The sequence below is a fragment of the Bufo gargarizans genome, chromosome 7, assembly GCF_014858855.1.
Source record: "Bufo gargarizans isolate SCDJY-AF-19 chromosome 7, ASM1485885v1, whole genome shotgun sequence".
In the NCBI taxonomy this organism is placed as follows: Eukaryota; Metazoa; Chordata; class Amphibia; order Anura; family Bufonidae; genus Bufo; species Bufo gargarizans.
In genome coordinates this window covers 47,726,815-47,741,717 of record NC_058086.1, presented here as the reverse complement: position 1 = coordinate 47,741,717, position 14,903 = coordinate 47,726,815, and the positions used below count along the sequence as shown (strand labels likewise).

General features: G+C 45.5%; 2 protein-coding genes across 2 annotated transcripts in view; one reads left to right on the top strand and one right to left on the bottom strand.

The window, feature by feature from the left end:
- Positions 1–10,696, bottom strand: part of OMA1 (OMA1 zinc metallopeptidase) — a 33,272-nt gene extending 22,576 nt beyond the window's left edge. Inside the window, exons 1-5 of the mRNA XM_044301054.1 lie at positions 10,606–10,696; positions 6,514–6,945; positions 5,820–6,048; positions 3,560–3,736; positions 2,891–2,998 (exon numbers count right to left, since the gene is read on the bottom strand). Of these exons, the coding sequence (XP_044156989.1) occupies positions 2,891–2,998; positions 3,560–3,736; positions 5,820–6,048; positions 6,514–6,941 (942 nt within the window). The 5' untranslated portion in view covers positions 6,942–6,945; positions 10,606–10,696. The remainder of the gene's footprint in view (positions 1–2,890; positions 2,999–3,559; positions 3,737–5,819; positions 6,049–6,513; positions 6,946–10,605) is intronic.
- A 258-nt stretch (positions 10,697–10,954) lies between these two features.
- MYSM1 (Myb like, SWIRM and MPN domains 1) overlaps positions 10,955–14,903 on the top strand; it is a 30,475-nt gene continuing 26,526 nt past the window's right edge. Inside the window, exons 1-5 of the mRNA XM_044301062.1 lie at positions 10,955–11,041; positions 12,506–12,584; positions 13,726–13,796; positions 14,279–14,356; positions 14,793–14,822. Coding sequence (XP_044156997.1) covers positions 10,983–11,041; positions 12,506–12,584; positions 13,726–13,796; positions 14,279–14,356; positions 14,793–14,822 — 317 coding nt within the window. The 5' untranslated portion in view covers positions 10,955–10,982. The remainder of the gene's footprint in view (positions 11,042–12,505; positions 12,585–13,725; positions 13,797–14,278; positions 14,357–14,792; positions 14,823–14,903) is intronic.

The window sequence follows — 14,903 nt, the reverse complement described above, 5'->3', positions numbered from 1 at the left end:
CCCGATAGACATGTCTGACTGCTGCTAAACTCAGCATGACAGCGTCCTGCCACAAGAGGGCGCAACAGTACTGCCATGCAAAAAAGCTGCAAATATCATCATGACAGCCACACAGAAAGCTTCATTCCGACAACTGCATCCAGGTGCGGGATTTATTTGTCATTAGGTGTATATTATTATCGCCTCACAGGAACGGCTTTACCTGCAGAATATAATTTCTAATTCTTGTAATGTCATCATATTATAGTTTATATACAGATAAAATACACATACAAATCCAGGGGTACATCCTGTATTATACTCCAGAGCTGCACTCACTATTCTGCTGGTGCAGTCACTGTGTACATACATTACTTATCCTGTACTGATCCTGAGTTACATCCTGTATTATCCTCCAGAGCTGCACTCACTATTCTGCTGCTGCAGTCACTGTGTACATACATTACTTATCCTGTACTGACCCTGAGTTACATCCTGTATTATACTCCAGAGCTGCACTCACTATTCTGCTGGTGCAGTCACTGTGTACATACATTACTTATCCTGTACTGACCCTGAGTTACATCCTGTATTATACTCCAGAGCTGCACTCACTATTCTGCTGGTGCAGTCACTGTGTACATACATTACTTATCCTGTACTGATCCTGAGTTACATCCTGTATTATCCTCCAGAGCTGCACTCACTATTCTGCTGGTAGGATATGAAACCAGCAGAATCATGAATGCAGCTCTTGGTGTGAATGGGGCATAATAAATAGTGTAACCCAAGATTTCAGCTTGTCCAGAAAGGATCCCCACATCCCGTCTGATGTCTATCAGTTACAATTCCCAGCTTGTAGTGAAGCGATGATACATTTAGCTTTTCTATATTGCTACAATTCTAGGCAGATTTGCCCTTCAGGACTCAGGAAAGCTGAGTGATGACCTCTCCTGGGAGCCCTGCTGACTACAGATGCTATCTATATAGCCGTCATATGTGAATGGCTGCAGGGTCATGGGTTGGCCGACATGCTGGTGACATGCTGGTGACAGGCCGGTGCGGTTCCGCTCTCATCCCGTGGAGCAGTACAAATTAGAAACACAGTAATTCGGCTCCAGCTGCCGTCACAATAAAACACGTTAATACGGAAGCAGAGGCGAACATGTACGTGGACCTGAGCCCGGCCGCCCTTCAGTTCATCGACCTCTTACTGATTATAAAGGCCTCACGCGTTTCGAGAACAAAATACCCACATAAATATCCACAGCACATTGGTGCCCCCCATATTCTGACACTGCCCCCTGCTGGCGGAGAACACGGCAGGGAAGCCACAGATCTCGCTCAGCCTCTTATCTCCAAAGAAGGAATTTACAAGTATTGATCCGGAGCAGATTCCTACTTCAGCGACTGCCCGAGCCAGAGAGCGAGGAGATACATCATTACCAGAAAATGATCCAATTACGGTTTATTAGTCACAGCGGACGTGAGGATTTCAGCAGCAAATTCAGCCAAGCCCATCCCCCGTCCCCAGTAGCCCCATAATTATCAGGAGATATAAACTGGAATATATGGAGATTATACCCAGTAACGTACTAACAATACCGGACACATCAGTCATAATTTCTATCTCTTATTTATACGAGAAGGAAAAATGGCAGCACCAGACAAAAGCCTACAAATTGAAGGGCAAGCCCAATGGGACTAGACAATCGCCCAAAAATAGCAAAAAAGGCAGCACTCTTTAGTAGCAAAATTAAGCAAATGTATTCACCCATGTAGGACGCAACGTTTTGGCTCTATACTAGAGGGAGGCTCTACTATAAAGCCGAAACATTGCGTCCTACATGGGTGAATACATTTTCTTAATTTTGCTACTAGAGAGTGCTGCTATTTTTGCTATTTTTTATTTATTTATACGAGAACTATGTGAAAAATTACAATTTGTGGTTACATTCACATAGCCAAGGGGGGTTATACCAAATATATTCCTGTACATAGGAGGCAGTATTATAGTAGTTATATTCTTGTACATAGGAGCAGTATTATAGTAGTTATATTCTTGTACATAGGAGCAGTATTATAGTAGTTATATTCTTGTACATAGGAGCAGTTATATTCTTGTACATAGGAGGCAGTATTATAGTAGTTATATTCTTGTACATAGGAGGCAGTATTATAGTAGTTATATTCTTGTACATAGGAGCAGTATTATAGTAGTTATATTCTTGTACATAGGAGCCAGTATTATAGTAGTTATATTCTTGTACATAGGAGGCAGTATTATAGTAGTTATATTCTTGTACATAGGAGGCAGTATTATAGTAGTTATATTCTTGTACATAGGAGGCAGTATTATAGTAGTTATATTCTTGTACATAGGAGGCAGTATTATAGTAGTTATATTCTTGTACATAGGAGGCAGTATTATAGTAGTTATATTCTTGTACATAGGAGGCAGTATTATAGTAGTTATATTCTTGTACATAGGAGGCAGTATTATAGTAGTTATATTCTTGTACATAGGAGGCAGTATTATAGTAGTTATATTCTTGTACATAGGAGGCAGTATTATAGTAGTTATATTCTTGTACATAGGAGGCAGTATTATAGTAGTTATATTCTTGTACATAGGAGGCAGTATTATAGTAGTTATATTCTTGTACATAGGAGCAGTATTATAGTAGTTATATTCTTGTACATAGGAGCAGTATTATAGTAGCTATATTCTTGTTGTACATAGGAGCAGTATTGTAGTAGTTATATTCTTGTACATAGGAGCAGTATTATAGTAGTTATATTATTGTACATAGGAGGCAGTATTATAGTAGTTATATTCTTGTACATAGGAGGCAGTATTATAGTAGTTATATTCCTTCTGAAGTAACCAATATTACACCTATGTACTTACCGTATGATCAAGAATGGCGTGTGCGAGTTCATGACCCAAAATAAAAGACAGCTGATCAATGTCCTTCACCGCATTCAGCATCCCTGTGAACACAAATATCTGACCGTTCTGCAAAACAAATCATTAGATGTCTCAGCCCTGGTTAATATGATGGGGACACGGCAGTGTTCACATGTAAGATCTGTCGGTGTGTATCAGAGGTAGAGCGAGCTGTCCGCATATACCGTATCAGGTACAATCTGAAATCTTTCATTGTTACATTTTGAGGGACATTCAATGGGTTAAAAATTCAAGGAGTCCGGTCTCGGTGACTGACGCACTTTACACTTTTTACACTGGACTGCTCATGATGGAGTCCAGCAATGCTATCAGGGGATGTGACTGTGATCACAGGGCTGACGAATATAAAGGGGAAACTAGAAAAATCCAGAAAGCAGCTTTGGAGGCGACTGGAGTATAATCTGAAAGTGATCTGATAGTGTGTACTCATCATCCAACAATACTCTACCATCGTGAGACTCCTCTTTGGTACTTTATTATGTCCTAACATAGTGGATTCCAATATATGCTCTCCAGCTGTTGTGAAACTACAACTCCTAGCATGCTGGGGGTCGTAGTTAGGCCTGGGCTGGTGAACACCACTATAAGGTAGCATAGCAGACATCTCACCGGCAGCACGTAAGCGTTGATGACCTCCGGCTTGTCCACCACGTGCACGGTCCACTGGATCTTGGACACCTCGGCCAGGTCGCGGTTGCAGGTGATAAGGTGGTCGACGACCTTCTGCACCAGCTGATGAAGTTTGCTCTGTGCGGGAAGTATGGCGTCCTTAAACTCCTCCATCAGCTGCAAGGAGATAACGTAAAAGAGAAGAAAAAAGAAGGAGGTAAAATCTGGAAAGCGACAGCTCAGCAGGTTCCATACGTTAATCTCTTGTCTATTATAATTGTCCTATCTGTTCCGCAGCGGGGGAGACGAATGAGCCCATGAACCGGGGGAGACCCCTAAGAGGAGACTCCATACCAGGTTATCTCTGAGAAGAAATTAAAATGGAGGAACAGGCCAGATTTGCTGCGCTTGGAAAAATCCTCTGTGTCCAGCAACGTCTTCTGTCATAGGGCGGAAACAGGGGAATAAAAGGGAAATAATGGGTTTTATTGTTGGACGCGGGAGATAATCTGCGGGAGCGGAGAGACTTCAATGAGACGGCGCAGACCCGCCGTCCGATAACACTACTCAGCGCAAAGCACTGAATTGCCTTATAAATCACCCAATTATGGACTGAGACGTGCGCCAGCCCTCCTCTCCTGTCCACACAGCTTTCCCGGGATCCTGAAAGGCAAACCTGCCCGCTATGCAGTCACATCCCTGCTGTATAATACCGGTCCTGGGACATGCTCACCCAGCTTTCCCACAAGCCAGATACTTTCCCCACTCCCATATTACTACATAATGAGGCACATTCATCATTCATGGACTTGAGGAATCAACAGCCATGGACGGCCGCTACTACGGGTGCCAGGGGGACTGCGCATCGGACTCCTCAAAGAGAGGACTCTAGGAAAGCAGGGTGATAGAATAGATAGATGTGAGATAGACAGATATGCGATAGATAGATATGCGATAGATATGAGATAGATAGATAGATATGAGATAGATAGATAGATGTGAGATAGACAGATATGCGATAGATAGATATGCGATAGATATGCGATAGATAGATAGATATGCGATAGATAGATAGATATGAGATAGATAGATAGATGTGAGATAGACAGATATGCGATAGATATGCGATAGATAGATAGGAGATAGATAGATAGATATGCGATAGATAGATATGCGATAGATAGATATGCGATAGATAGATAGATAGATATGAGATAGATAGATATGCGATAGATTCCCCCCCGTACTGGGTCCGTCTATTATAATCCTTATAACGGGCCGTTCTTCGCCTCCTCTTCTAATACTGATGAATATCTGATGTAATGAGCCGATTCCGCTCCCATATCACTTATAAGGAGTCTCGAGCGTCTTTATTGCTGCATTAGCGTCCTGCTGCTTTTACTAGTTTGGCCGTGAAAAATGTTATTTTCTCTCCTTTCACTGAAATCGTTCTTTCAAAATGAATTAGATTTTCATCAAGGAGAATTGTTCACAGCTGGCACCTAACTGCGCAAATAACATCCGTTTTCTATCGCATAAGTAGACGGCAGCACGATTCATCTCTACTCAGAAAAACACGTGCGACCTGGAGGTAGATGATGCTGCAGGAAGGAGGCGGCGAGGAATGCTACAAGGGGAGGCATCCACTGCGGAGCACACGTGTTATTATCCATTACAGCCTGGGGTAATGGATGCACTGTAGTCCTCCTGCACTCCCTGTAATCATCCTGAGTTACAGACTGTGTTATGCTCGAAAGCTGCACTTACTATTCTGCAGGCTTCAGAGCTGAAATCTACTAATATCAGTTGCCTGCACAGTGTCTGCAGCAAGCTTGCTCTGGTGATCTGTCATATGTACAGTAATTAACTCCCCCTTAACATTATGCTTGATTCCCATTTTCAAAAATAGTGAGCAGAATAATGAGTGCAGCTCTGGAGTATAATACAGGATGTAACTCAGGATCAGTACAGGATAAGTAATGTATGTACACAGTGACTGCACCAGCAGAATAGTGAGTGCAGCTCTGGAGTATAATACAGGATGTAACTCAGGATCAGTACAGGATAAGTAATGTATGTACACAGTGACTGCACCAGCAGAATAGTGAGTGCAGCTCTGGAGTATAATATATACACAAAGTCCATGGTTGAGGAGGATCTAACCATCCTGGGTCTTTATGCATTTCTAAGGCTGATAAGATTGCACTGCGTCAGTCAAACTATGGTTCCCGACATTACATGCTCTGGGGATGATACTCACATTCTCATACTCCAAGCTGGTCAGCAGATCGTAGTCCTCCTTCCTGAACACCAGGAGCCGGCTGCGTCCTGTAACAGGAGTCTCCTCCAGATTGGTGAAGTAAAAGAGAATGAAGAGAATTCCCAGCGCTCCGGCACCAAGAGACACCTTCCACTTATTCCGCCTCACACTCTCTTTAAACAGCTGCTGCTTGTTTGCTGGAAGAGATTTCCACCATCTCCTCACACTCCTAGAAAAATAAGAGACATCAGTGAGAAGACAAGACAACCCGTCCACAGATATCATGATTGTGGAAGGAGCAGCGCAGAGTATTTCAGGAGAAGAGCCGCATGCTGACCTGTCCACTCCTGTGATGATGTGCCAAGGATCTAGACAAGTGGGTCACAGACAGTTATATAGTAGAAGAAGAAGGGCTGCTCAGCAGCACAAAGTATTTCAGGATCGTGTGGGAGCCGGTAACCTGTTCACTCTTGTGACAATGTGAGGACAGGGCTGCACGTGGCAGAATAAGTGTCACACTTATAGAATGGAGGCTAAGAGCTACATAGTGGAAGGAGCTCTTAGACAGATTTTGAAGGAGCTCTTAGACAGATTTTGAGTTACATAGGAGGAGGTGCAGAGTTTAACAGCAGCACAAAGTATTTCAGGAGAGCTCTCTTATGTGTAATAATAAAAGTAACAAGTTATACCGGACCTGCCAAGTATAATCGCAAACAGTTTCTGTAGCGGTTTGATAAAGATCCAGATATGAGGTGGTAAGAGGACGTTCAGGCGGCGGGTGGTGTGGATGGATCTGCTGCCCCCCATGAAGTTCTGTGCTCTGGGGGGAGTCCGGTCCCAGATCTGTATAGAACTAGCATACACCACCGGGCTGTGTCCATGACTGAGATTTTTCAGGCCACATCCTCCATAGAACGAGGTCCCGGATGCATATGTGGAGAATAACGGGGAGCCGAGGTGTACAGCAGCGGGGGGACACAGTCCGGTCCTCAGGGCCATGGCCGGCCTGGCCGGATCTGGTGTTAAGAAGCATTTATGAGGGGTTAATCTGGAAGAGATCAGTCTGAGCAGAGGGGAGATTCTCTGTCTGGAGATGCACAGGATCCAGGCGGCCTCCATCATCTCCCTATAACGTAGAAGGATTACAATGTTTCATCTTACACACATACAACAGATCATAACAGAAAGGTTACAATGTTTCACTCATCATTGAAAGGTTTATATTAGGGCATGCAGGATTCTTTCTTCTGTTAAAAAAAAGTGTGCTTCCGAACAGAAAGCAATAAAATTGAGTAATTTTTGCATCGAGGATTCCTTTGTGTCACGTGGCCACGGAGCGGGAGTGAAGCGCTTGCTATTACTCCCACTGGCCTGCAATGCACTTGGAATACTCACCTTTCCAGCAGGGGGCCTCCAGACACTCCACAGCACGTCCATGGTCCCGCATTGCACTGACCTCCTGACGCACGCACACACACACGGCGTGACCTAACACGCTGTGTTAAGTTGGTGACACAGAGGGGGTAGGGACCCAACTATAGCCGGGCGCCAAGAGTGCACAGCATCATACCAACCAATGACGCTGTGCACTACAGGTGTCAGGAGGAGGGCACAAGGGGTGAGCTGATGGCACTGGGGAGGGGGGGGGGGGGGGAGTGGAGAGGAAGGCACTGGGGGGGAGTGGAGAGGAAGGCACTGGAGGGGGAGTGGAGAGGAAAGAGGAAGGCACTGGGGCGGAGTGGAGCTAAAATAATTACTAAAATAATCGTTTTCTGCAGCCCTACATTTGGTTCCGTTTTGTGCACTTGTATTACTCATCTTCCATTAGAGGTGTATAACAACTGCAATGACTGGTGCTGGTGCGAACATGCCCTTACCCTGGGTTCAGACCTGAGCGTTCTGAAACGAGCGCTCTGTATGCGCGATTGTACGGGCGTTTGCAATCGCTCATACAGAGACAAGCGAACGCCCATTGTCGCGCGTTCCCGAAAGTCTATGTGCGGGAACGCGCGACAAACGCCCCAAAAAAAGCTCAAGAACTTGTTTGAGCGTCGGGCGTTTTACAGCGCGATCGTACGCGCAGCAAAACGCCCAGGTGAGAACCATTCCCATAGGGAAGCATTGGTTTCTCCTTGTTGAGCGTTTTACAGCGCGTAGGAACACGCTGTAAAACGCTCAGGTGTGAACTTAGGGTTAGGGAACTGCCTTATGAGCAGTTTTCTATCTGCTAACACCACAGCAGAGAAGCAGTGGAGAATCTGATTTCCCTGTAGGAATTCCAAGGCTACCTGCTCACGGAAATACATTGGATGTGGATTTTCTCTGCAGAATTTCATGTGGATTTCACTAAATTTCCATAACGAATCTGCAGCAAAATCCGGATTTGACATGTTTGGAATGAATCTAGGATTTGCTGCAGATATCAATCTATGCATTGCAAAGTGTGAATTTATTTTCATTTTATGGACTTATATAGCGCTAACATATTCCGTAGCGCTTTACAGAAATCATCATCACACAGTCCCCAATAGGGCTCAATCTAAGGATCCTATCAGTCTGTCTATGGAGTGTGGGAGGAAACCCCGGCAAAAACGGGGAGAACATACAAACTCCTTATACTCAAACCCAAGACACCAGCACTGCAAGGCACAAGTGCCAACCACTGAGCCACCGCCAACCACTCAGCCACTGTGCTGCCCATTCTGCAATAAATACCGCAGAAATAACTGGCATGCTGCAGATTTCAGATTCCACACCTCAGGTCTGTTCACACATGGAAAATTTACACTATGAAAAATTTTGAATCTCATCTACTTGGCTGGTGGTAGTGCATGCAAATCCAAATGCAGAACTCAACGGGGCATATTTACTCCAGTCTCAGTCTACTTTCACACTTGCGGCAGAGGAATCCGGCAGGCAGTTCCGTCCAGTGTCGGACTGGGTTACCTAGGGCCCACTAGTAAAATGTATTTTGGGGGCCCACTATACGGTTACATTTGAATATAATAAATCATTTAATTTTTTTATATGAACATAGGCTGGTTGAGGTGCTGTACATTATATATATATGTATGTAGTGCAGTAAATATAATATGCGTTTTGTGCCACTTGTGCAGGGGGGTGGGAGACTAGGAGCCCGCCTTGCATAGGGGCCCACCGGGGCATTCCCCTGTACCCCTGTGGGCCAGTCCGAGCCTGGTTCCGTCGCCAGAACTGACTGCCGGTTCCGTCGCCAGAACTGACTGCCAGTTCCGTCAAAACGTATGCCAACTGATGGCATTTATAAGACGGATCAGGATCCTCATCCGTCTTACAAATGCATTGAAATGCCGGATCAGTCTTTCCAGTGTCATCCGGAAAAACGGATCCGGCATTTATTTTTTTCACATTTTTTTCGGTCTGTGCATGTGCAGACCGGAAGGACAGATCCGGCATTAATACATTCCCATCGGAAAAAAATGCTGGATTCAGCATTCCGGCAAGTGTTCCGGATTTTTGGCCGGAGACAAAACCGTAGCATGCTGCGGTATTATCTCCGTCCTGATGCATCCTGAACGGATCGCTCTCCATTCAGAATGCATGGGGATAAAAATCAGTTCCTTTCCGTTATTGAGCCCCTAGGATGGAACTCCAGAAAAGAATACCGCTAGTGTGAAAGTAGCCCCAGTTTCCCCCTCTGCGCTTCCATTAGATTCATCTAATTTATGACGAAGCATGCGTCTTGTCACAAATTAAGCGCATGTATGGCTGTCCTTGCGGCGCTGGCTGACGTCGTTTATCGCTAATATTTACATCTGTTTCCAAGATTAAATGTTAGTAAATTTGCCGGGGCTGGAGTCCTGGCCCTGGCACGCGCCCCCCCCCTCCAAATACGCCGCCATCACGCCTAACTGTCGACACGGAGTAAAACTGGTTGTGCAATGTTACATGACCGGTTAGAAAAGGGGACTTGCGACTATTTCACGCCTAAAATGTAAATGTGCCCCACGCTTTGAGCCACACGATATGGATACGTTGCAGATTTTCCGCCCAGATTTGCAAGTATTGCAGCACCAGCACATGCCGCAGGAATAATCCTTTTGTGCAGGTTTTGCTTGCGGAAAATGTGCATCATTTATGAGAAAGCGCCATAAATTAGACGCACCTTCAGCAGACCCTGGACTATGGGAAAAACTAGACCAGGTGGCAACACCCACGACCGTCGAACAAGGTGCAAAGACGCCCATGCCACAAAATAAGGTCACACGACATTTAAAAAGGGGCAAAAAAAGGGGTCATGCATTGTACGCAAATACATTTGGTATAAATACTGACATAAAATGTTTGCAAATGACCCCCAATCCTTGGAGCAAACCCTGTGCAGACACTGAACAAGCAGAGAAGGGCACAACATGTTTTCTGTTTTTCAATCAATACTAGAATGCTTCCATTCACTGACAGCAAGTACAGATCTTGAAAATGATAAAGCAATAAAGCACAAAAAGTGTATCAGAAAGTTGCAGAACTTTCCATAGTGCAATACTTTTGCATATTAATACTGACTGGCATGGGCATGCTGGGATTTGTAGTCCCACATCTGTCACTGGGGACCCCTGTGATGTAGCTCGGGGTCCTGTCACCTGCCAGCTGCTGTCACCTTCCCTGCACACTGACCTCTACTCACCACAAGTCCCGAGGCAGGAGGAGCAGGTCAGGGCCGCGGCCTGTTACGATAAAGCCCTTCCATTTACTGCCGTCCACCTCTAACACAACGTTTCTAAGTACGGCCCCCGGGCAACAGACTCACCCAGCCTGGAGGAGAAACGGGCAGAAGAGGCAGAGCTCATGGTTGTCACGTCGCCGCCATCTTGGTGCACCCGCTTTTAACAAATACTGGCTAGGGAACAAATTTTATTACCAGCATGGTACAATGGGATAAGGAAACTGATTCATCTTCGAGGCCTTAACCTGGTCCTGAAATGCTTCCTTTTCGTTAATAAAAAAAAAAAAAAGGTCGAGCGGGTGTACAAAGATGGCCTCCTCCGTTTTCTCACGCAAACGTAAAGGGAGGACCAATATGGCGCCTGCAAGGAAGCGGCGAGAGTGTACTAATGTGGCTGTCGGGGACGCTGATTGGTAGACGTCCCTGTGACGTCAGCAAAGGCTGTTTGAGGCGCAGACAACATGGCGGCGGAGGAGGCGGATGTGGACATAGAGGGAGATGTGACTGAGTCGTGCAGGGGGTGAGGACTTATTGCATGTGATGGGTTCCTGACAGTATGTGTGGGGAGGGGTACGAGGCAGAAGAGCTTACAATCTAATCGTTCTGTGCTATATTACATGGAGGAAGAGCTGACACTCAAATAATTATTAATGGTTGTTTTCCTGCTCCTTTCTGTTTTTTTTCTTCTTCTCCTTTGAAAAATATTTTATTATTATTAAATATTCATGGAAAAGGGAGGGATGTGAGCGGAAAAAAAACGTGGTGCTAAAATTGTGCATCAGTTTGTTTCCATTACTCATCATTTTGTGAGATCTCAGCTTGCTGTCAGTGAATGGGAACCTTCTTGTTTACAACCAGAGGCAGATACGGAATCTGCAGCTGATGTCGCCCTGTTCCTTGAGAGTTAACGATTTATTTTCTTTTCTTTCGCGATGCGGACCTCATGTCCGTGATTGTGTGAACTACCGCACGGACGTCCCCTTAAAACCGCGGGCTGTAGATTACATGTCCTAAGGCTGAGTTCACACGAGCGTGACAGATTTGGTCCGGATGCGTTCAGGGTGCGTTCAGTTAAACTCGCACCATTTTGCAAGCAAGTTCAGTCAGTTTTGGCTGCAATTGCGTTTAGCTGTTCAGTTTTTTCCGCGCGGGTGCAATGCGTTTTGATGCGTTTTTCACGCGCGTGATAAAAAACTGAAGGTTTACAAACAACATCTCTTAGCAACCATCAGTGAAAAACGCATTGCATCCGCACTTGCTTGCAGATGCAATGCGTTATTAACGCAGCCCCATTCACTTCTATGGAGCCAGGGCTGCGTGAAAAACGCAGAATATAGAGCATGCTCCGATTTTAAAGCATTGCAGAAGTGATGCATGAAAAAAAACGCTCATGTGCACAGCCCCATTGAAATGAATGGGTCAGGATTCAGTGCAGGTGCAATGCGTTCACCTACTGCATTGCACCCGCGCGGAAATCGCGCCCGTGTGAACTCAGCCTAAGGCCTAGTTCACACTTCAGTGTTTGGTCAGTGATTTCCATCAGTGATTTGTGAGCCAAAACCAGAAGTGGAGCCTCCATAGACATTAGGTAGAAGGGAATGATCTGCTCCTGTTCTATGTTTAGAGCTGCACCTGGTTTTGGCTCACAAATCACTGATGGAAATCACTGACCAAACACTGAAGTGTGAACGAGGCCTAACGCTTCTCACAGCTGTGGATTTGTTACTTTTGCATCCAGTCCGGACAATCCTTTGTGAGCTAAACACATCAGTGCTGATAGTCTGTTACATTGTATCAGTGCATGTAAATTGTATCAGCCTGGAGTCCACACAGGATTGTCTGGACTGGATACAATTGTAACAAAATCTCAGCTGTGCGAAGTTACAGGTCTGTACAGGTTTCCTGCCTCTGGAAAAAACTCATACTTGGTAAAGCACCACATACAGAGTCCGCACCGCTAACCCCCTCTACATGTGTCCCGCAGAACCTACGAAACTCTGGACTCGCCATTCACCCCCGATCACTACGTGGAACCCGTGTGGAAACGAGACGACCTACTGACTGTAAGTGACCTGTGTGCTGTGACCACTTCAGGGGCCTCTCCACTACTGTGGATATGCACTCACTATTCTGCTGGTGCAGTCACTGTGTACATGCATTACTTGTCCTGTACTGATCCTGAGTTATATCCTGTATTATACCTCAGAGCTGCACTCACTATTCTGCTGGTGCAGTCACTGTGTACATGCATTACTTATCCTGTACTGATCCTGAGTTATATCCTGTATTATACCTCAGAGCTGCACTCACTATTCTGCTGCTGCAGTCACTGTGTACATGCATTACTTATCCTGTACTGATCCTGAGTTATATCCTGTATTATACTCCAGAGCTGCACTCACTATTCTGCTGGTGCAGTCACTGTGTACATACATTACATTACTTATCCTGTACTGATCCTGAGTTACATCCTGTATTATACTCCAGAGCTACACTCACTATTCTGCTGGTGCAGTCACTGTGTACATACATTACATTACTGATCCTGAGTTACATCCTGTATTATACTCCAGAGCTGCACTCACTATTCTGCTGGTGCAGTCACTGTGTACATACATTACTTATCCTGTACTGATCCTGAGTTACATCCTGCATTATGCTCCAGAGCTGCACTCACTATTCTGCTGGTGCAGTCACTGTGTACATACATTACTTATCCTGTACTGATCCTGAGTTACATCCTGTATTATGCTCCAGAGCTGCACTCACTATTCTGCTGGTGCAGTCACTGTGTACATACATTACTTATCCTGTACTGATCCTGAGTTACATCCTGTATTATACTCCAGAGCTGCACTCACTATTCTGCTGGTGCAGTCACTGTGTACATACATTACTTATCCTGTACTGATCCTGAGTTACATCCTGTATTATACTCCAGAGCTGCACTCACTATTCTGCTGGTGCAGTCACTGTGTACATACATTTCTTATCCTGTACTGATCCTGAGTTAGTTTTTTATGAATATAACGCCAACAATACGTTAAAGACTGACACATAACGAGACACCATTTGGAGCACATTCTGTGGGTATCTAATACTTTGCTCACCGGTAGGCGGATGATGTGATAGTGAAAGGTTCACAAAGTAGAATTGATTGATTTTAGTGTTTTAACTCTTCGCTGACCTGTTCTCCTTTTGCAGCCGTGGACCCTGGACAACTCGATCAGTGATGAGAACCGCGCCGCCATCGAGCGAATGCTGCTGGAGGAGGAGTATCCTTTGCTCTGAGCGCAGCAGCAGTTTTCTTCTCTGTTCAGGTCTAAAGCTACTAGAGAGCAGTGCATTGTGGGAGCTGAGAGGACAGTTACAGTTGTTGGGTCACATGTCTGATGGTGGGGAGGATCCTCTGTCTGTTTCTAAGCTGCTCTGGATGTGAATGGAGAAAACTCAGTGAATTTTTTTTAAACTGCAATTGCGCTATCACGATGTTTAGGACTTAGGTTAACCCCGCCCGCGGACTGTGCAGCGCCACTTTCTGGATTATTGGACGGTCATCGTAAAGTCTATAAACGGGTCTTGTAGAGGCAGCTAAGAGGAGCCCAAATGTTACCACTAATTCTGCTGCGACTGGTAGGTCTGGTTCTGTCTGTGCCGGATTATCAGACTCGGGTTATTGATTGCCGAATTAAAGGAATGTGGCTGCTCAGTGCGGCAGCGGGCCTCGCCGTGCCAGATCTTCCTTAGCTGCTCCCAGATACTATTTCTCTAACAAGCCGCCCGCAGGCAAGGTCTGGTCTGATGCTAAAGATGGCGACAAGCCCGGCATCAAAAGGTCTGGTGTGGGTGAAGCTTCATGTCTTTGTGGTGGACTTCAAGGGGTTGTCCATTTTTTACATTTTGAACCCCCAGCCATCCGTACCTGACTCCATTTCTTTCTGTTAGACCCCCCCAACAGTACAACATGTCCTGCCGTGTGTACGGGAATTTCTAAAGTAAAAAATTGCTGCTTCCTGAAGGCTGCAATTGTAAGAAGTGCAACTTTGTAACAAAACCCCAGTTACACAATGTCTTTCTGATCTTTGTCCAGGGGCTGGGGTGGGGGGTGGGGGGGGGGGCAGTTGGTATTTGAGGTGAGGGTTATGGGAACGGCTCAGCACATCTTTGCTGCCAGTCTATTTTTTTTTTTTTTGTGGTGATTGGGGTGGGGTTATTATTTATGAGCTTGTTACTCCCGGTACAGTAACGGACAGTATTTTCTCTTCCTACAGGAGTCCACAAAAGAAAGTGGCGCGGGCCCCGTAAGTAGTGAGAGCGACTCCGTCATTGGATGTAGCTGTATGTGGTCGAGTAATTAAAGCCTAATCGTTACCTGTTCAGGA